Source organism: Natrix helvetica (genome assembly GCF_964273705.1).
Source record: "Natrix helvetica genome assembly, chromosome: 4".
NCBI lineage: Eukaryota > Metazoa > Chordata > Lepidosauria > Squamata > Natricidae > Natrix > Natrix helvetica.
The window spans coordinates 63,408,677-63,431,538 of NC_138550.1; the positions used below are offsets into that span (position 1 = coordinate 63,408,677).

The 22,862-nt window shown below is 46.5% G+C and overlaps 1 protein-coding gene across 1 annotated transcript in view; it reads left to right on the top strand.

The window, feature by feature from the left end:
* The window catches only part of CFAP47 (cilia and flagella associated protein 47), a 390,847-nt gene that overhangs the window by 230,743 nt on the left and 137,242 nt on the right, over positions 1-22,862 (top strand). Inside the window, exon 51 of the mRNA XM_081950234.1 lies at positions 18,137-18,234. Coding sequence (XP_081806360.1) covers positions 18,137-18,234 — 98 coding nt within the window. The remainder of the gene's footprint in view (positions 1-18,136; positions 18,235-22,862) is intronic.

A 22,862-nucleotide genomic window follows, 5' to 3' on the forward strand; every position in this document is an offset into this window, starting at 1 on the left:
ACACGCACCTTCATTTTAAGAGGGAAATTTCAGGGAAAAAAATTAAATTTCAAATAAAGAACTTTGAAGCAAAATAAGGGTAGCTCAGAACTTTTTTTTATTAATATTATTACCACTTATAAGGTAAATAATGTAAAAGGACAGTAAAAGCAACTATGAACACTGCTGCTTTCACTGCTACTATCTTCCACCCTCCCTTCCTCCTTCCCTTCCTTCCTGCCTCCCTTCCAGTTCCCTCCTTCCTCTTTCCTCCTGCCTGCCTGCCTTCTTTCCCTCCTGCTTATCTATGCTTCCTTCCTTCCTTGCACCTCCCTCCCTTCTGCCTGCCTGCCTTCTTTCCTCTTTCCCTATCCTCTTATCCTTCCTTTCTCCCTCCCTCCTTCCCTGCCTCCCTTCCAGTTCCATCCTTCCCTCCTTCCTTTTTTTATTAACTTTTAGTCGGGAGTCCGGGGAGAGGAGAGACGGCTCATCCATTCTCTCCTCCTCTCACCCACACCCCCCTGTCTAAAGCGCTTCCTTTCGCCCACCCGAGCTCTTCCGCGGGCGAAAGAAAGCATTTTAGTCGGGTGTCGGGGAGAGGAGAGACGGCTCATCCATTCTCTCCTCCTCTCGCCCACACCCCACTGAGTAGCGCTCCGCGATCCTTTTCTGTGCGCCTGGCGTTTAGATAGATAGCCGGATGTTTTAAACGCCAGGTGCACAGAAAAGCAGCTGCTTTTGGGGCGAAGCGCTCCGCAATCCTTTTCTGTGCACCTGGCGTTTAAAACATCCGGCTATCTATCTAAACGCCAGGCGCACAGAAAAGGATCGCGGAGCGCTTCGCCCCAAAGCAGCTGCTTTTCTGTGCGCCTGGCGTTTAAAACATCCGGCTATCTATCTAAACGGCTGCTGTTGGGGCGAAGCGCTCCGCGATCCTTTTCTGTGTGCCTGGCGTTTAGATAGATAGCCGGATGTTTTAAACGCCAGGCGCACAGAAAAGCAGCTGCTTTTGGGGCGAAGCGCTCCGCGATCCTTTTCTGTGTGCCTGGCGTATATCGCCTGGCGTATATCGGCGTATAACACGCATACATCATTTGCCCCCTATTTTTCGGGGGGGAAAGTGCGTGTTATACGCCGATAAATACGGTATATATATATATATATATATATATATATATATATATATATATATATATATATATATATATATATATATAATCATTATCCTTTCTTTATTTGGCTATATCCTATATCATAACATTTCCCCCCTAATGATCAAAACGTAACTGTATCTAATTTAGTTCTTTTTTATTGTTATTATTATTATTGACCTTTATATATAATCCAAAAGGATTTCTAGCCTTCCCTTCATGAGTATCATTCAATATCCATATCCAATTATTGCTTATCATAACACTACACATTGTGTACAGTATTATCATTATCAATGTTTTATTTAACTATACCTATTATCACTAAATTTCACTAGGTTTAGCTAGTAATTTTAAATTATACTCTTCCATCTATCAACCTGTATCTTTCCAATAACAAACAATTTTATGTCCTCTGCCATTTGTGGTATCAATCTTCTAAGCTTCTTCTTAATCAGCTTTGTATGGACTAGTCCTAGCAACTCCTTGCTTGTAAGATGTCTCATATACAGTAATCTTGATGCCTTCTTTCTGCTTCTTTATTCCGCTTGTCTTTAATTGTCAGCAGTGTTATCCATATTTTTGTTGAGTTTCTTAGTCCATAAATTCTTTATTTTCTTCTTCTTCTTCTTCTTCTTCTTCTTCTTCTTCTTCTTCTTCTTCTTCTTCTTCTTCTTCTTCTTCTTCTTCTTCTTCTTCTCCTCCTCCTCCTCCTCCTCCTCCTCCTCCTCCTCCTCCTCCTTCTTCTTTATCTTGCCCTTTGAAATAGATTTCCTCTCCATTTATTTCCTCTTTCAAAATTCCATTCTTTGCATTTTCAAAAACGAACCAATTGCCATAAATATCAGCAATTTTAATCGCTTTATATTCATTTTCTACTTCAATTTTTTGGGGATTTTAATCCCCTCATTTTGCATTTGGTGAACATCATCAAATTTTTCGTCCCATTTTTCTGTTAGCTGTTCCAAATATTCCAGTTTTTGTTCAATTCTCTCATTTGTATTTGTTAGTTTTAGTAATTCTGAAAATATTGTCTGCAAGTTTAGAATCTCTATATTTTCTTGACATTCTGCCATCTTAAACAAAAGTGCTCTCGCTTGGAAGATTTTCCCCCCCTCTTCTCTGGTTGAAAACACACTTCAAAGGCCATTTGGCTTACCCCTATCGTTCTGTAACGAGCCGTCAAAACAAACCGTGAAGAAAAGGAAAACTTCAGCTTGAATACACAAAGCTCCAATCAACAAAACCTCCCAGCATGTAGCACTTTTAAGATATTTCTTTTTTTATATCTACTTTGTATTTCAAATTAGAAAAAGAGGTCCAGTCTTTAAATGAATTTTTTAAAAATACAGCGATGAAAGAGGAAAGTTTTGTCTATAAATCACAGAGCGTCACAGAAAAAAAAGGTAGAAAAAGAAGACTTGATCCGTCCATTTTAAAAAGTTTGTAAAGATTCCATCCATGAAGATAGCATATAAAGAAATGGGATAGCTACTGTCCAGAACCATTACAGGTTTAATATCACCGCTTGATTCTTCTATTCTTCAATTTAAATCAATTTTTAAGTTTTTATAGGCAGTCTCTCTTTTAAAACAATAAGGATTCCTCACCAGCTGGAAACACTTTCACTTTCCATTCCTTCTGTTTTGGGGCTGCCCTGACTTCATCAGCCTTGGCTGGATTTTTTGTCACCGGCTTGAAGAAATTTCTCTTGCTTCTTTTGGGGATTTTGCGATATCCTCAAGATCAGCAAGATGTATTCTTCCTGTTCACTGTCTTTTCGGGACAGTTTAGATCCGTTTGGACCCCCCCCCCCCAGTGGCAAAAGTGTCAACTGCGATCTCAGACCATTGAGATCGCATGTTGTGCTGTCGCGACTTCAGCCCCGCCACTCGCCACGAGTTTTGAACTGGGTGTGGAGGGGGTGGCCCAAGGGGCCAGTTGGGTCTGAGTTTAAAGCATTTGTAACCAAAAAAGATGAGTTTAAAGCATTTGTAACCAAAAAAGATGAGTTATCTGTATTGCGGGGTTGTCTTCTATGGGGGAACCAGGTTGTTGTTCCACCCAAACTGCGAGTTGCAGTATTAGAGGCCTTGCACATAGGGCATCCAGAAATTGTCTGGATGAAGTCTTTGGCAAGGAGTTACGTGTGATGGCCTAACATGGATGGGGAGATAGAAGAGTGGGTGGCTACCTGCACACTGTGCCAGGAGTCCAGACTAGCTCCTCCAGAGGCACCCGCTAGGGAATGGGAAAGGCCTTAGTCATCCTGGTCGAGGGTGCACCCTGATTTCGCTGGCCCAGTTCATGGCCAGGTCTTTATGGTAGTTGTGAACATCTACTTGAATGGTTAGAGGTAGTCCTCATGACTGCCACCACAGCAGAGGCGGTCATCAAGGCACTACAGAGGCTTTTCTCCACTCATGGCCTGCCTGACATCCTAGTCTTGGACAATGGGCCCCAATTCATGGCCATGCAATTTGACACTTATTTAGCTACTCAGGGAATTGGACATGCCCTGGTCACTCCCTTCCATCCGGCCATAATGGACAGGCGGAGAGAATTGTGTGATCTGCAAAAGAAGCCCTATCCAGGATGGGGCCGGGAGATTGGCAAACATGGGTAGACCAATTCCTCCTTTACCAGCACATCACTCCAAGTGCTACCACGGGCAGAAGGCCCGCCAAGCCGCCCTTTGACCGGCTACACCCAAACTATTCTGCCGTGACTCCCCCAGACTCGACCAGCAAAATTAGACAAGTTAGCATAGGGGATCGCGTTTACGCCCACAACTACACAAGGGGGGCTCTCTGGATCCCTGCCACGGTTACAGTAGTTACCGGGCCTCAACGGTAGAATTTGGAGATGGCACATTGACCAACTCTGAGGCCGCATCTCCAACTCCAATCTTAGGCAGCCAGAGGTAACTCCAGGAGTCAGCCAAAGCCCTACCCAAAAGGAGCACGAATTCACTCCTTCCACAGACAACTCAAGCCCGAAGGTACCGGGGGACTTATCTGGTGAGGGTGCAGGGTCGCAGCGAGTTCCGAGTGAACCGGCTCCAGAAACTCCAGCCACGTCCTCTGGGAAGTTCCAGGAACTTCCACCAGGAGAAGCCAGAGATGCAACAGGTCCACCCGACCTGTCCAAAGTTCCAGCACTGACTGAACTGCACAGGTCAGAGTGAATCACCAGAAAACTTGCCTACCTGTGTGAGTATGTAACCAGCCGGATCAGCCCAACTAAGAGGGGAGGGGTGTTACATACTGACAGACAATATGGTAGTTTCCACCAAGGTCCTCTGATCTGGCAAGAAAATATTCAAAGATGATTGGTTAAGACGTCTGACAGCTCCTATAAAAGGGCTGCTGCCAGACAGAGTCTTTGCTGGATTGTACCGTGTTTCCCCGAAAATACGCCAGGGTCTTATATTTTTTTGACCCACGAAATATGGCCTTGGGCTTATTAAAGGGGAGGGCTTATTATTTTTGGGTTGCCGGGCGGCTGCTCCCTTGTGACTGGGTCCCCAAAGAGCCGGGCACAGCCTCAGGGTCGAATGGCTGTGTTGCGCTGTCGCAGCAGCAACGCAGCAGCCATGAGGTGACCAAGCTTATGAGCAGCCGCCCGGCAACCCCCCTTTCCAGCCGTGTATAGCGCCGCTGACCGACCTAGCAGTACCCGGAAGGCACCAAGCAACACGAGCGCCTGTTCGCCACCCTCCGCCTCCCGTGGCTCGGTGCTTTCGGAATGCCCCTAGGTGAGTGAATGGGGCTCTGCATGGCTGGAGAGGGGGGGTTGCGCAGCGGATTTTCTGCTCCCCGCTCACGCGAAGGGCATCTGCGCTGCTGGCGCTGTCCGCCGCTTGGGTTTTTTTTCAAAGCACGGAGAATGGATGCCGCTCTGGAAGTACGCTCTATGGTTGTGGGCTGCAGATTGTACAACCATAGAGCGTACTTCCAGAGCGGCATCCATCCTCCGTGCTTTGAAAAAAAAAACCAAGCGGTGGACGGCGCCAGCAGCGCAGATGCCCTTCGCGCGAGCGGGGAGCGGAAAATCCGCTGCGCAACCCCCCCCTCTCCAGCCATGCAGAGCCCCATTCACTCACCTAGGGGCATTCCGAAGGCACCGAGCCGCAGGAGGCGGAGGGCGGCGAACAGGCGCTCGCGTTGCTTGGTGCCTTCCGGGTACTGCTAGGTCGGTCAGTGGCGCTGTACCCGGCTGGAAAGGGGGGTTGCCGGGCGGCTGCTCATAAGCTTGGTCACCTCATGGCTGCTGCGTTGCTGCTGCGACAGCGCAACACAGCCATTCGACCCTGAGGCTGTGCCCGGCTCTTCGGGAGCCTGCTCGCAAGAGAGCACTGCCCAGCAACCCCCCCTCTTCAGCTGGGCACAGCGCCGCTGACTGACCTAGTGGTACCCCGAAAGCACCAAGCAACGCAAGCCCCTTTGCCCCCACCTCATTCCCGTGGCTTGGTGCCTTCGGGATGCCGCTAGGTCGGCGAGCGGTGCTCTGCCTGGTCGGGGGGGGGGGGGCTTGTCCAGAGGGTTTATTTTCGAGGGTGGGCTTATATTTTTGTGCATGCGAAAAATGTCGCAAGGGTTTAGTTTCAGGACAGGTTGTATTTTCGGGGAAACACGGTACATAGTGTTGACTAATAAAGAGCTGTTGTTACTGTTAGCCTGAGTCTGCCTCATCTATTCACCCAATCTAACACTTCCATATATAAAATACATCCACCAAATTGGTTGCTGAACAATTTTGGTAGATATTCATGTGTAGCACATGCACAAGTGTGGCAAAAAGCAAATCAGTTTGTGAATTCTCCTCCAGACATTTAGCCCTGTAATCCCAAATAAGCAGGCCCACACTTCGCATGGAATTAGTAGTATATTTATGTTGGTTAAAATTGTTCTTCATTTTAAATATTGTATTATTTCATATTTTTGCACTACAAATGAAGATATGTGCAGTGTTCATAGAAATTTGTTCATGTTTTTTTAAAACTAAAGTCCGCCCCCCAACAGTCTGAGGGACCATTATCCCTCCTTATATGGACTTTCAGGACCATATAGAGTCTATCTTATTTTACCTCCCCAAAACCTCATGTGATTTCCCCCACCACCACTTTCTAACAGTCCTAGTATTCTGATTATTTCAGTTTGAAATGAAAAATAACCTCAGAATTTGGGATTAGCTGGAATTGTAACACTTCATTAAGATCTTCTGAAATCTATTTAGCCATGCAAGAATTGTTCTGGCTTAATGTCAGACCTACCGTAGCTTGAGCCTTTAAGCAAGAATGATCCTTAACTCCATTTGTTGAGAAAGGTATAGTTTACTAAAGGTCAAATGAAATACAGTAGAGCAAAAGCCAGAACTGAAAAGTGTGCCCAAAATCCCCAAGTGTAATTTCTCCCCCCAGGTGCATTCCCCTGCTGGGCTCCATTGTCTAATCAAATTCAAAGTCATAGTTTTTGGAATGGTTGATTCATGTGTGGGATGGAATGCAGCTGCAATCCATTCTCAGCTCTCTGACCTTGAAGCCACATCTCTTGTGAATACAGTGAACTCTTTGTTATCCCTGAATCTTTCCCCCTCCCATCTGGGCTCCCCGGACTTCATGGCAGACTGTACCAAGCAATAGCAGAGCACAAATGTGAGATGGCAGTTCTGACAGAAACAGAGGGAGTGGTTGGGGACTATAGTGTGAAATAATTTCAGGGAATAAATTTTGAGACAAGTAAACATAGTTATCTGTAAGAATATCCTTCCACCTCCTTTTTATATGGAAGTGAGAGTTGAGGATGTCAGAAAACTCATACAAAATCCTTTGAATAGAGTGCTCATGGGAAACTAAGTGGATCCAGCCCGCAGAGTGCTTAGATCTGGCCCACAGGGCTGCCCTGGAAAAAGCAAAGGACAGGCCTTCAGTGCCTCTACTAGTGAAAACAGAGCTTGGGGGGGGGGGCTCATGTGGCCCTCCTGAGCTCCGTTTTCATTGGCAGAAGACTGCAGGAGGCCATCGCAGCATAAAACAGAGCCTAGGGAGGGCTCCGTGTGGCTCTCCCGACCTCCGTTATTGCTGGCAGTGGGCTGCAGGAAGCCATCATGGATAAAAATGGGTCTCAGAGAGGGCTGCATGCAGCCCTCCCAAGCTCCATTTTTACTGGCAGAGAGCTGCAAACAGAGATGAGTTCCTACCGGTTCAGCATGGTTTGGTCGATCCGGTAGTATCTTGGCAGCCTGCATCACTGGAACCAGCAGACACCCAGGCCTGCCACACCCCCGAACTGGCTCTCTCGGTGGCGTCATATATGCCACCATCTTATTTTTGCCTTCTGCACATGCGCATAGCAATTTTTGTTGCACTGCACATGTGTGGCGTGTCCCTGTGCAAACTGGCAGTAGTGGCAGCTGGAACCCACCCTGGCTCAATCCCACTTAGGAGCCTCAGTTTACTTGTGAGCACCATTGGCCTTTCTCCCTGCTTCTCCTGGCCAATGTTGCTCACGAGTAAAGTGCAACTAGGATCTTCCAAGTGTTCCACACCCGCAAAAGGTACAGAGGTGTGGGCAAAGGCTGGGAGGGGGTGCAACATGTGGGATGGGACCTAGCCAGCCCTGCGGCCCAGCTGAGCACGCCAGCAGGAGCAGGGTGCTGCAGTTGCAACCATGGGAAAGGGGCACTCCTCCTGCAGGTGTCGCAGCAGCTGCCTGGGTGAGCCGCTCCCCACCTCCCCAGACCAGGCCCACAGTTCATGCCAGACTGAGGCTGCAGCTGCCGCCCACTGCCTTTGCCTGCCCAGACGGCAGCAGCAGCGCCAATCACGGATGAGAGTTTTCTTAGTCAGCCGGCTGCCAAAAAGTTCTCCCTTTTAAAAGCCTCCAGTGATGAAACATTAGGATCCAACCCGCACTTTAACCAACCAACCATGGCTTAGTTTGGAAACAGAAGAAGAAAGAGCCAGTGAGGGGCTGCACCCAGGTGGGTGGGATGTTAAGAGGTCTGGTAGGTGGGTGAGTGGGTGGGTAGGAGTGGGAGGGAGGGATAGCTGGGTAGGGGATCACTGGGCAAACAGGCAGTGGACAACCTCACTTTCCAGTCGCCGGTGAGTGGCTACATCAAGCAGAGGGATCGGAGGGGGCAGCTGAGTGAGTGCTGGGCAAGCAGGCAGGAGGGCAACTCGGAGGCTCTTTGTCACCCCGTCTTTATGCCCAGTTGGCTCCGGTTGCGCACCATTGGTTGGCTTAGCAGTCCGGCACGGGGAGTGGGGGGGTGCCGCTGGGCAGGAGAGTTTGACTCGGTTGTTCCCCAGACAGCAAAGCGGACCAACTCAAAAAGGATGAAGGGGATCTTCAGTGGAGCTGGTGGAAGGAGCAACCCCTGGCTTGTTGAGTCTAACTGTGGTTGATGAGCCTTGCTTTGGGGTGGGAGGGTGGGCCCAAATTGCACTCCACTACAAGCGTCTCTCAGCCATTGTGTGTAGGGAAAAACCTTGCACAGTAAAGAAAAACTTATCTTGTTCGAGGCAATTAATAAGTTATTGCACTCTTGGGAAGTTTTTCTTTATTGTGTAAGGTTTTTCCCTGCACACAATGACTGAGGGACACTCACAGTGGGGTACAATTTGGGGATGGCAGATGGGGCAGGGGATGGGGTGGCGCGGGCCACGTGATGTGCATCTTACTGGAGACTGGCAGCTCCAGATCTTGCGGCTTTTGGGGGGGGGGGTCTTTTTTTTAAAATGTGTCTCCTGATGAGCTTGAAAACCTCTGAGGTTGCTTTGGGAGGGGGCAGATGGGCAGCATTCTCGTCTCCATTTGAGTGCGAGAATGCCCAGTATTCACTAGGAGTTTTTCTTTACTGTGCAGGAGTTGGTGCAGGCTCCGAGGCTGCAGGCACCTGTGGAACAGGGAAATGCTGGCTGTCTGCCCCCTCCAGAAGCAACCTCAGAGGTTTTCAGAGATTTATGGTCTACTTTCACCAGTGGAAATCTTTTGTTTGGAGGGTAGAAAAGGGGGAGTGGAAGAGCTGGGTTATGCACAGGAGGAGCTTGGATGTGATGTCAAGAGTTCCTGCTGCTCTGCTTTGGAGCCCACTTGGTGCTGGAGAAGCAGGGTTGACCTCTGCCAGCTGGTGAGGAATGGGAGGGGTCAAGAGCAAAAGCCTACTCGACAACGCTGGAGCAGCCCACGGAGCCCGTCTGCCCGGGGCTTTTCCTTCGCATGGCAGGAGGAGGAGGCAAAAGCTGCTTTGGTTGCTCTCTTCCAGAAGCCCCGCCCGGACTGAAAAGGCACCCTTTTGGTCAGGCATGCCAGCCAAAGCCTCCTGTCACCCTCCTGTCACCCAGGGTCCTGGGTAAATGTTTGATATGTACATGTTCACGCGTTTTTGCTTCAGATCTTGCTTCACTTTAACTGTTTTCACTTCATGTCCAATAAAAGTACCTTTATCACTACACAAATGGAGTTGGGGGTTTTTCTTTCTTGGATACTGAATGAGGTATGCCTGACATTAAGCAAGATCTCTCTTTGCACCCATCTCGGAGTTAAAAGCTACCGTAGGGGGGGGGGGTGCATCAAGATATCTAACCCTTGTAGCGATCAGGAGACCATCGGGGCTGCTGGATCCTCTCCTCCCCTGGAAACAGAATGGATGTCTGAACTGAATCTGGAAGAAAAATCGGTCCGACCCAGATGGTCGCTGGGAGTGGAACAGATGACTGATCCTGAGGAGATGCTGGCAGGAGTTACAACCACCCAGTGCCAAAGACCAGAGGCTGCCTGACAGGAAGCCAAAAAAGAGAATCTCATGATGACCCATGCTTTACAAGAGGCCTGGGGAAATCGCCAAATGCACGAAGATCCCACAGAGAGAGAGATTGGAACAGCTGAGCAGGCGGAGGGAGGAACAGACGCTCTGGCTAACCCCGAATCAGCTGTGGGAGCTGCTCCAGGAACTGGGCAAGCTGGAGGAGTTCCAGCTGCTGCCACCGCAGCAGAGGTTCAAGCTTCCCCAAGGGGGATAGCCCCCCAAAGGCGTTAAATTCTAAAGATTCCTCCTCTTGGAGTGAAGTACGGGGGGAGACCCCAAAGCACTGGGATTTTGGGGGGGTTCAAGTTTGGAATTACATGCAAGAGTATGGAGAGGATTTCCCATCAGAGATTGCCAAAGTGAGGTGTTACTATGGCATTGGAAGGCACCGCAGCTGACTGGATGGTGGCTCCAAGAGGCCCCAAGAGCAGGAAAAAGGGGGGTCAGCAACCAAGCCCAGAACAATGGTGTGTTTCCGATGTGGAAAGGAGGGGCATCGAGCTGCAGACTGCCACTCTAGGCTTGGCCCAAAACCAACTTCAGCTGGAGGGAAGAAACCCGACAAGCAGCCAGGGAAATGCCACAAAACAGCCCTGAAAGGTGTGGAAGTTGCTGATTTCCTTTCTCCAGGCCAGCGGGAGAAGGAAACCCCTCCCCTTCTTCAGGAGAAAGTGAAGCCAACTCTGATGATGACCCCTTAGAAAATCCTCATGAGGGCCCAATGAGCATCCCAGTAGAACTAAAAGGACCCTCAACAGGTTCCCAGGGGAAGATGCTGGCCCTTTTAGATTCTGGCTGCACCAGATGTGTAATTAGCCCAGAGGTGGTGGAAAAAATGGTTCTACGAGTGAGAACAATGAAAGTACCCATCGCCTTTTGCCAGTTGGATGGGTCAGTTGCTGAGGTGGGTGGCCCATTTTGTAACCGAAGCAGTAGAGATGTGGATGGGAGACCACCAAGAACCCTTGAGTTTCATCATGGCGCCGGGGATGGAATGGCCCCTCATATTGGGATTACCTTGGCTACAGAAATGGAACCCTCAGGTGAACTGGTGGAAGGGTTGGCTACGCATCCATTCAGCCAAGCTGACAAAGGAGGAAGGGAAGACTTCCCACCTAGCCAGAACCGTAACAGACCTGGCAGCATTTTCACGCGAAAAAATTGAGGAGGATGAAAAAATTCTGAAAGAATACTGGGACCTCAAAGAGGCTTTCAGCAAAAGGTCTTCCGATAAGCTCCCCCCTCACTGCACCACCGATTGCAGCATAGGAATTCTCCCAGGGGAGAAACTTCCTAAACCACAGATTTACTCGATGACCCCATGTGAACTAGAGGAATTAACAATTTCATTGATAAAAACTTAAAGAGGGAGTTCATCCAGCCTGCTAGGCCATGGGCAGCTTTGTCTGTCTTATTTCGAGAGACAAAAGATGGCTCTCTTAGCTTACACGTCAACTACAAAAACTTGAATGCCATTGGCAGGGAAAACGTGTATCCTTTACCCCTCATGAAGGACATGTTAGCTCATTTGGCAAAGGGGAAATTTTTCACTAAATTAGATTTAAGGGAGACCTACTACAGAGTCTGGATAAAAACAGAGGATGAGTGGAAGACTGCTTTCAACTGCCCTCTGGGGTGTTTCCAGTTTAGAGAACTCCCATTCAGACTGCAGGGGGCGCCAACCATTTTGATTAATGAGGTGCTGCATGAACACATCTATAAGGGGGTGTTAGTTTACCTTGATGACATCCTAGTCTACATGGAAACACGAGAACAGCAATGGCGAACCTTTTTTGGCTCGCGTGCCACAATTGGGGGGGAGCGCAGGGGAGTCGTGTGCGGGCGTGCCACACCCATAATGCAATGCGCGACCCCCCCAATGCGCATGCGCACACAACGCGCTCCCCCCATTTTTGCATGCTTTTTTCGCCCTCCCCAGGCTCCAGAGGCTTTATAGGAGCCTGGGGAGGGTGAAAAGAGCCTCCCCTGCACCCCCCCCGGAGGCCGTCCGGAGGCTTCGGAGCGCTTAAAACCACCCTCCGAGCAAACCGGAAGTCACTTCCGGTTTGCTCGGAGTGTTGTTTTAAGCATGCCAAAGGCTTCAGGGAAGCCTCCGGACGGTCCCTGAAGCCTCCGGAGGGCCTCCAGGGGGAGGGGGAGGCTTTTTTCAGGGGAGGCAAAAATGGTTTTTAAAAAGGTGATCTCAGCTGGCCAGCGTGTGCATGCGCGCTGGCAGCTGACAGGGCAGCGCCTCACGTGCCCTGACAAATGGCTCCGCGTGCCACCTGTGGCATGCGTGCCATAGGTTCGCCATCACTGCACTAGAGGAACACGTAAAACTTGTGCGCTCAGTCCTGAAATAACCCTGAGCCGCTGAACTTTATGCCAAATTGTCTAAGTGTGAATTCCACCAGGAGAAAAATTGACTATTTGGGTACCAAAATTCTCATGAGGGTATTGAAATAGACCCAGAGAATGTCCGGGCTGTTACAGAATGGGCGGCCCACTGCACCCGCAAGCAGCTACAAAGTTTTTTAGGATTTGCAAATTTTTACCGCCAATTTATTCCCTCATTCGCTAGTATCGCATTGCCAATTACGAATCTCCTAAAGTCAAAGGGAGAAGCAAAACCAAGGCCTGACTCAAACTTCTTCGTTTGGGCTCTTTTTTGAGTGCTGCGGATCCCGAAGGGATCAGCAGATTCAGAGGGAAACTCTGAAGACACTGGGGTGGAAAGGCAAACCCCCCAGTGGGTAGGAGAAACCCACTAAACAGACGAGGATCTATCCTGTCACTTGGACAGGACTGGAGTGATGGTGACCGCATAAGAGGGAAGCAAATAGAGGAAGCAGTTGAAATCGAGGCATTTGTTATCATTGACAACCCCCCCCCCCAAAAAAAAAAGAGGACAACGTGAAATTGGTGGAGAGGATGAGCTGGAAAGAAAAAGGCTCTGTGGTGAAGATTGTTTTTGCAGTCCAGATTTTTGCCGAAAAGCAGTGAAAGCCAAGACAGTGAGCTGAAAGTGGCAGTGTGAATAATAGAACAGAAGTGGCCACAGTGGGAAACCCGAGAGGAGAGGGAGGAGAAAGAACCAAAATCCGACATTGACAATGGGAGCGGGATATATTGGTTGGTGAGAAGACCAGGAAAGCACACAAAGGATTGTATAACAATCGGGCTTGTTGGGTTTTTTCTTCTTCTCTTTTCTGCTCTTTTTTCTGCTCTTTTTTCTTTCCAAAGAATAGCTGAACTTTGAACAGAGTTTCAACCATGAACAATAAATCCAGGTAACGAAGAGCTCAAGTTTCTTTTGTGGGGGGATATTCTACAAATATACAGTACTTACTCTCCAGCTGGAGAGTTCTTTTACCACCCTCCCCCTCTGTTTTGCCTTTGCCCCTGGGCCTGCTGTGATTACTGACTGTGATTGACAGAATGGACAGTGATACTGAGGACAGAGTGACGTCTAGTGGAATATAAATTTTCCAGGCTGACGCAAGAGGAATCAACTGTGACATAAACTGGATTAAGGAAATACATAAAGAAACTAATTATTAGAACTGAGTATTTGTATAACTGACATAACTGAATGATATTTATTTGCATAAGATAATACTATGATATATAATTCTGTGATATATAATAGTTAAGAATTAAAAATAGAATAGAATAACATATAGGATTGTCTAGATATTGAAACGTGATATTAAGAAAGGTTAATTATTGTTAAATATTAAAATATATAACAACTGATATTTGTGATAAAGTAGAAGTAAAGTAAAACCTGTATGCAATTGTGGGTGAGGATAAATAGAGGGATAAAGATGGTGACTAATACTAATTTAGTGAAGACAGGGGGAAAACAGCATCCAACCCTGCTTCAGCAACATCCTCTCCCTCAAAGATCAATTGAGAGTGAATTGGGGCTGGAGAAAGGTGGAGCAGTGGCAGGAACAATGGGACCAGCACAAACAATGCAGAGTATGCAATTGATGCTCCAGATGATACAAGAGACAATGATGAAAACCCAGGAACTGATAGCTACACACCATGAAGAGACAAGGAGGAACCATGAAGAAATTAAAAATGAAATGGGAGAGTTGAAAGGAAATATCAAAAACATGGATGACAAAATTGAAAAGATACAGAATGCCTTAACAATCAACAAATAGAAAGTCTAGAACATCAAAACAAAAATAGAACAAACAGATCAGAAGATGGGGAAAATGGAGTTGAAATATGGACATGACTTGCACAGTAAAGAGTTAGAGATATGAATAATCTGACTTGAAAATGAAAGATCTTCATTTTATCTAAGATTCCAAAACATAGTTGAAGAAAAAGAGGAAGACCTGAAAGGAAAAATGATCAAAATCTTCACTGAAATTTTACAGAGAAAGGAACAAGAGTTGAGAGGAGACATAGATGAGGCTTACTGTGTGCACACCAATTATGCCAGAAGACATAGGCTACTGAGAGAAGTGCATATAAGATTTGCAAAAAAAAAAAAAAAAAACCCTAGAAAAAGTGTACAAAAAAACAGAAAAGGGACAATAACATTCAAGGGAAAAGAGTTGATTATTCTTAAACAGATACTAAGGAGAGTCTGGGAACAGCGTAGGCAATACCATTTTTTAATTAACCAGTTAAATAAAAACAGTATAATGTACAGATGGTTGGTACCAGAAGGGATATTGGTTTTCTTGGCAAGGAAAAAGATATAAAATAGAGAATATAGAAGTAGTACAGGAATTTTATGAAAAATACTTCACAAGGGAAGAAGAAATAATATAAGCCCCGAAAATACGCCCCCTGGACACACACCCTTCCAGCCAGGCAGAGCACCGCTCACTGACCTAGCGGTATCCCAAAGTCACCAAGTCGCGGGAGCTGAGGGGAAAGGCGCTTACGTTGCTTGGTGCCTTCGGGAAACCGCTAGGTTGGGGAGTGGTGTTCTGCCTGGCTGGAGGTGGGAGTTGCCGGGTGGCTGCTCCCTTGCGGGCACAGCCTCAGGGGCAAAGCAACCATGAGGTGACCACGCTCATGTGCAGCCACCCAGCAAACCCCATCTCCAGCCGGGCAGAGCACCATTCACTGACCTAGGGGGCATCCCTAAGGCGCCAAGCCATGTGGCACTCTGCCCGCCTCCCCAGCTCCCGTGGCTTGGCATGAAGCTCTGCCCGGCTGGAGAGGGGGGGTTGCGCGAGCCCCTGTTCCACCCCCAGCAAGCATGCCTCACAGCCTCACCATGCCCTGGCCCAGCTCTCCCTGCAGGGCCAGTGCATTGCCACCACCGTCGCGCTCCAAGCATAACTTCTTCTCCGGCTTCCAAACTCCAAAACTCAGCTGCCGAGTCTTCCAGCAGTGGCCGCTCTAGGAGTGCGCTCTATGGTTGTGGGCTGGCTGCTGGAAGACTCTCTGTCTGGAAGACTCTCTGTCCGACATCCGGCCCACAACCATAGAGAGCACTCCTAGAGCGGCCGCTGCTGGAAGACTTGGCAGCCGAGTTTTGGAGTTTGGAAGGCCTTGCGCTTATTATAGAGGGAGGGCTTATTGTTTTGGGGTTGCCGGCAGATGCTCCTTTACAAACTGGCTCCCAAAGAGCCGGGCACAGCCTCAGGGGCGAAGCAGCCAGGCAGAGCACCATTCACTGACCTAGGGGGTATCCCTAAGGCGCCAAGGCATGTGGCACTCTGTCTGCTCCCCAGCTCCCGCTGCTTGGCACATTAGAGATACCCCCTAGGTCAGTGCATGGAGCTCTGCCCGGCTGGAGAAGGGGGTTGCATGACCACCTGTTCCACCCCCAGCAAGCATGCCTCCCAGCCTCACCCTGCCCTGGCCCAGCTCTCCCTGCAGGGCCAGGGCACCACCACCGCCGCTGCGCTCCAAGCATAACTTCTTCTCCAGCTTCCAAACTCTAAAACTTGGCTGCCGAATCTTCCAGCAGCGGCCGCTCTAGGAGTGCACTCTATGGTTGTGGGCCGGCTGTCAGACAGAGAGTCTTCCAGCAGCCAGCCCACAACCATAGAGTGCACTCCTAGAGCGGCCGCTGCTGGAAGTACAACAGTATCGATTTGTAATTGCTATTAGAAAGAACAGGAAGTTCCTGTTCGTACTGTATTGTGTAAATGTAGTGTATGTCTAATTTGTGTTTGTGTGTATTTTGTATGTTTGTAAAAAAATTATAACAAGTTTTTTTTAAAAAAAGTCATTGCAAATTGGACATTCGGCTCCATTTACAAGGAGGCAAACAGATCAGTAGCAAACTCATTCAAGATGGGATATTTCAGAATGGGAATCACCCAAACACTTTTAGAAACACAAAGCCCATATTGCACAAATCCCAAAATTTCAAAAACATAGAACCATATAAGAATTCCTCCTCTTATCCAGTTTGTTGTTCAGCTGACCCAGAAACGAACTGCTGAATGTCGCTTCACTTCTGCAATTAAAAACCTCCTTCCAGCAGCTGCTTCATGGCTTCTCAATTTAAAGTGACTGCGTCTTGTTTTTTCTTCTTCTTTGCCATGCAATCTTTTGGCTGAAAAGTGAACCCTGATTTTTTTTCCTTCTAGACCATCAGCTGAGAGTCTGGGAGGCAGCAAATAGATTGGGGGGGGGGGGGCGAGCCAGAAGTGGTATTTGCCGATTTTCTGAACTACTTCAAAATTTCTGCTACTGCAGAGGTGGGTTCTTACCAGCTCAGACCGGCTCGGCTGAATAGGTAGTAACTTGGCCTGCCACGCCCCATCTTGTTTTTGCTTCTGCATATGCACAGAAGCTTTTTTTTACTACTCCGTATGCATGCAGCACGTCTCTGAGCAAACCGGCAGTAGAAAAAGCCAGAACCCACCCCTGTGCTACCGGTTCACCAGAACTGGTCAGAACTGACTGAATGCCACCTCTGGTATAGTATCAAGATCAAAGTAAGTACCCTGTTTTCCTGAAAATAAGACCTCCCGGATAATAAGCCCAATCAGACTTTTGAGCGCATGTGCTAAAAATAAGCCCTCCCCCAAAAATAAGCCCTTCCAAAAATATTGCAACACAGCAGCAGCCACGAGGTGACCACACTCGCTGCATCCTGGACCTCAAGAATAATAAGACCTCCTCAAAAATAAGGCCAAGTGCTTATTTTGGGAGTCAAAAAAATAAGACCCTGTCTTATTTTTGGGGAAACATGGTAATAGTCCTGATACTATAGACTTTATTGTCATTGTACAAAATAAATACAACAAAATTGGTTGTTCTATACTGCACTGATGAGGCCACAATTGGAATATATCATCCAATTCTGGTCATCAATACCAAAAGGATGCTTAACCCTCGAAAGAATGCAGAAAAGAGCAACAAAGATCATAAGGGGAATGGAGGTTAAATCCTATGATGAATGGCTAAAAGAACTAATTAACTTAATAAAGAGAAGACTGAGGGAAAATATGATATCAGTCTTCCAATACATGAATGACTGCTTCAGAAAAGATATTATTTTCTATAAAATCTGTAGGCAGGATAAGAAGCAGTGGTTGAAAGCTTGTCAGAGATAGCTCCAATTTGGAAATAAAGAAGAATTTTCCAATGGAACAGTAAGCATTGGAACAGGTTGCTTCTCAAATTGTGGGTGTTTCATTGTTGGAGGTTTTAAAGAAAAGATTAGACAACTATTTGACCAAGATGGTATTAGCACTCTTGCTTTGAACAGGGAGTTGGACTAAAAGACCTCTAAGGTCCCTTCCAACCCTAAGATTGTATGTTCCTAGATTTCTATTAAACTTGAGTTGAGGTGAGCATACCATTATAAATATAAATCGGCAATATAAACCAAATAAATAAATAAATTTGTGTGTGTGAGAGGGAGGGAGGGAGGGAGGTATTTCATTGTCTAAGACATCCAATGTTCATCAGTATGATGACATATTGACTCTAGAGATCACATAGTGGTTTAGGGTTTCCAGCCTATATTCTCCAACCTATATTCCAGTGTATGTAATTTAATTAACTGATCCTGGTTACAATCCCAAGAAAATAAATCTCTCAAATCATTCTGCTCCTTGGCAGTGTAAATACTCAGGATACTTCAAAAAGAGCATAATAATTTAAATACTAAAATGCTAAATGTGCTTGAACTCTTTCAGCTGAAACTCAGGACTTTCCTTCCTTCCTTCCTTCCTACCTTCCTTCCTTCCCAGAATACAAGTCATCATGCTACAAAGTGTGGTTCTCCTTGGAAATACATAGTATGCCAGCGCAGCCAGAAAAAACTCTGAATGTGGAATGTGCAGTTTTGGTAAGTCAGTTTTCTAAAATAATTCCAGGAAGTATATTTTTGTTGTCTATTTCATATGATGAATTGTGATTTTACTGCTGAGGCAGGAGTCCTATTTTCTGACTTCCAGGAATCTCCTTAATTTAGAAAGATGTCAAATTGCAGCTGTGTTTTATAGTATAAAAAGAAAAAGAAGGAAAAGGTGCTTGGACAAATTTCTTGGTATTCTTTTATTATACAATTTAAGTCTCGGATAATATTCTTTGATGCTGGACTTTTCTTAAACCCCATCATCTAAGACTATAGACTAATTTATTGAAGCTTCATTATCCTTAGTGTGTGATAATTCTGTAAAATGTTATATTTTCTAATCCACCATGAACTTTTCTATTCATATACATTCATCTATCCTTCAATAAATTTGTTGTTTAATTTTAATCCTCAAGCAATATAGCCAGTGGTGGGATTCAAATAATTTAACAACCGGTTCTCTGCCCTAATAATCAGCTGGGTAGGTGTGGTTGGTTGGTCATGTGACTGAGTGGGCATGGCCAACTCGACATCACTCACGTTGAGAGTTGCTTCTCCTCACCTGGCCTCTCGTGACTGTGGAAATGCTGCAACAGTCGTAAGTGTGAAAAATGGTCATAAGCCACTTTTTTCAGTGCCATTGTAACTTTGAATGGTCACTAAATGAACTGTTGTAAGTCAAGGATTACCTGTGCAAAAATACAAAAAGCTTCTTTGCTTGCAAAAGCCAACAGGAGCCACAAAACCTGGGTGGGCATGGCCAACCCAACATCACTCCCACTCAGTCACATGACACCCCCCAACCAAGCCTACCCAGGTTTCAGGGCTCTCAGTGTTTTCTGTGGGAAATGGGTCTCTCTCTCTCTCTCTCTCCCTCCCCCCTCCCTCCCTCTCATTTCTGTTTTTCTCTCTTTTTTCTCTCCCTTTCTCTTCTTCCTTCTATATAAGTCTAAGTGCTATTGGTCTATTTTGGTCTATTTTGCAAATTATTGGGGTTGAAGTCCAAATATCCAGAGGACCTCTGACTTCTTATTACAGTTGTTATATATATTGTTTTTTACATTATACAGTTGTTATATATAATGTTTTTATTTCTAGATATGTTGGGCTTACTTTTCAAATGTTCTGTTATATAGTACATGTTTCAGGACTGTTCACCAATATTCTTTGACATTGAGTCTGTATTGATTAGTCCTTGGGCCATATCAAAGTGCAAAGTTCCAGAAACAAATTATTATTAAAATTTGATAAAAGCAATTTAAAATGGAATTTGATAAAATACAATTTAAAATGAAATTGGAATAAAATACAATTTAAAATGGAATTGGAATAAAATACAGTATAAAATGGAATTGGAATAAAATACAGTCTAAAATGAAATTGGAATAGAATACAATAATTTAAGATATAGATAAATATGATAAAATTATATTTTGGTGTCACCTCTGCAATCTACCACAATCAGTCCCACATGTGCAGATCTCAACCGAACCATTTTGTTTAAGTACTTTGCTGTGTTAAATGTTATTTTCAGGTTCTGGTCGCACATAAGGTAAGTTGTTTTGATATGGGGATCCCAATGGGTCATTTGTTTGGTATGTAGACCAAGATACCTGTCTCTCACCCCCTTATACAAGAAACAGTTAAATAGGATATGAGCCAGGTCTTCTATCTCTGCCACTCTGCAAATGCAGAGAAACTGATTGTAGGATATAGAATGGAATCTCCCATATCTCACCATTGTGTCAAGCTGTTCATATCTCACTTGCGTAAATATCTCCCTAAGATGTTTGGTAGTTGTAACTTCAAATAGCTGTCCACTTGAACAGTATATTTGTATTTGCTCAGCCATTTCAAGTTACCCATCTTATTAAGGATAGCTATATCATTTTGTGCTTCTATATCCTTAATTCTTTGGGCAGCTCGTTTATGCAAGAGACAGGAAGGCCAGAGCTTCGTACAAAGTTTGTTAGTTTGGTGATCCAGGAGATTTGTGATTGTAATTTTATTTGCTCTAGTAGGCATAACTTGGGGAGTCTATTAGTCTCCATTTCATTGACTTTGCACCAGTAGTTACATGCTCTAGTTTTGGATAATGCATGTATTGTATGAATTCCCAATTCAACTCTAACTCCTGCAGCAGATGTTCTTGTATCTACATCCAAAATACATCTCAAGTGCTGGGACCGTGTTTCTTCTAGAACTGTGAGAAATGGGTATCTCTCTCTGTCTCTCTCTCTCCTCCCTCCCTCTCCATCTCCTTCTCTCACTTCCTCACTTCCTCACTCCCCCCCTCTCTGTCTCATCTATCTATCCTTCCATCCATCTATCCTTCCCTCCCTCTCCCTCCATCTATCTCTATCAAGTACCTACCTACCTACCTACCTACCTACCTACCTACCTACCTACCTCTATCTATCTATCTATCTATCTATCTATCTATCTATCTATCTATCTATCTATCTATCTATCATCTATCTATCCAGCCATCCAGCCATCCATCCTACTATCCATCCTTGCATCCCCCCATCTACTTATATATCCCTCCATCTATCTATCCTTCCATCCATGCACCTCTCCCTCTATCTATCCCTCCATTTATCCATCTATCCCTCCATCCTGGCATCCCTCCATCTACCTATTTATCCCTCCATCTATCCCCCCCTCCATCCATTCTTGCATCCATCTACCTATGTATCCCCCCATCTAACCCTCTATCTTTCCCTCCACCTATCTCTGTGAATCCAACCACTTGGGCTGTGGAGCAGGAGTGGAGGCTGGTAGGCAAAGCCAAGTGTTGGAGATCCCTTCCTTTCTCCCCCTGCAGTGGGGACCTGGGCAGCCTGAGTGCAGCTCCCATCTCTGAGGTGGCTAGCAAACAAACAAATGTAGATCTCCAGCTGAGAGGTGGCAGGGCAGAACCCCACCTCCAGCTGGTGAGAGCAGAACAGGCAGCGTGTGCACCTTCCCCACCACTGTGCCACTGCTGGCTGGGAGGGATGCAGGAGTGAAATGGTTGGAGCTGTGCTTGGTGGAGTTTGCAAGCAGGATCAGCAGTGCTGTGGGAGGGAGTGGGAGGGGTGCAAATGTAGGGACACCTTCCTCAATTGAGCGGCCAGGCTCGGCCAAAGCACAGCAAAGACATACACGGGGTAGGCGGCCGCTTGCTTGAAGAGGATCTTCCTGCGCTTGTGTACCCTCCCGGCCCTGCCACAGCCTGCCAGGGGGGGTCACAAGAGGAGAAGGAGGGGGAGAGGGGGAGAGAAACACACACAGAGACATTGAGAGAGGGGGAAAACTGGTTGATGGGCGAGCATCTTGTCACTGTGTTAATTGTTTGCTAGCCGTGCTGAAGATTTACTGCGCAGGTCACAGGCCTTATCAGCAAGTGATGTACTGTGCCTGCTCACACACATTCTGAAAGAGACTTCTGATCTTCTGTTCGCCTGCCACGAGGCAGGCACATAGCTCTGCAGAGATGTAATTAATTTAGATAGTAAAGTTTTGTTTTATTTTATTTTCATATTAAAGTTTGTTTTCATTAGAACCTGTTATCGGGTTTTATTTCTTATCTGAGATATGCTTCTTGGAAGGGCTGGCGATCCGCACCTCAATCGAAAGTGGAAGGGAAACTTTCCATTCCTTCTCACATCTCTGGTGAGGGCTCTCTGGCTTTCTTCAAGCCTGACCCCCTGGGTGGGCATGCATGGTTCGGCAGGGCCAGTCTCCTTTTCTTACTGCTATAAGCTTCTTAAAGCCACAGGTGGGCACTGTGGGCCTGTTCCACTTTCCATCATCCCCTCCTCCCGGATTTCATTCCCACCCCACCAGCCCTTATATTAGGGAGGCTGACATAGGTTGTGACTGGGTCGGGCTAGTGCTCGGGGCAGAGAGAAGGTTGCATGTCTCCCCAAACACGTGAGACATGTCCAGCACCAACAAAGGCCAGAAGAAGCTCCAAGAGGAATAAGGCGCCAGATAATCAGCCCCGGTTGCTTCTCCATCCCCTGCTGTTGCCCTTACCTTCTCAGGACAGGCGAGGGAGGTGAGGGTGAGCCGAGCCAGTGATGGGACAGGGAGCCACAGCAGAGGGCCCAAAGAGCCGCATGCGGGTCCGGAGCCACGGGTTGTCGACCCCGGTTTAAGCAGCAAATGCAAACAGGCTTTTTCTCTAAATGTACTCTGTTGATGATGACAAGCCCAAGATCCAGTTTTTGAAAAAGTTATGCCTAAATATACAAAGGTGTTAACTTGCTCAATTAGTTCACCAGCTAATTGCCACCCATGTCTCTGATGGTGTTTTCCAAACACCATTATTTTTTATTTAGATTTACTGATGATTAGGGAGTTATCCTGGCAATAAGAGCTGAATCTTCTTAAAAGCCTATGTAATCCTACTTATGAATATGATAATAAAATATCATCAGCTTAAAGCAAGCTGATACAGTAAGTATTTAGGATCATCAGCATGTATACCATGGGATCCTTCATTAACCTTGGCAAGTCGTTGATATATAAACTAAATAATGGGGCCAGGATACACCCTTGCCATACCCCTTTATTTGTGTGAATCCCATTAACCCCATAGTGGACCCTCAAACAGGTACTCATGTAAAGGG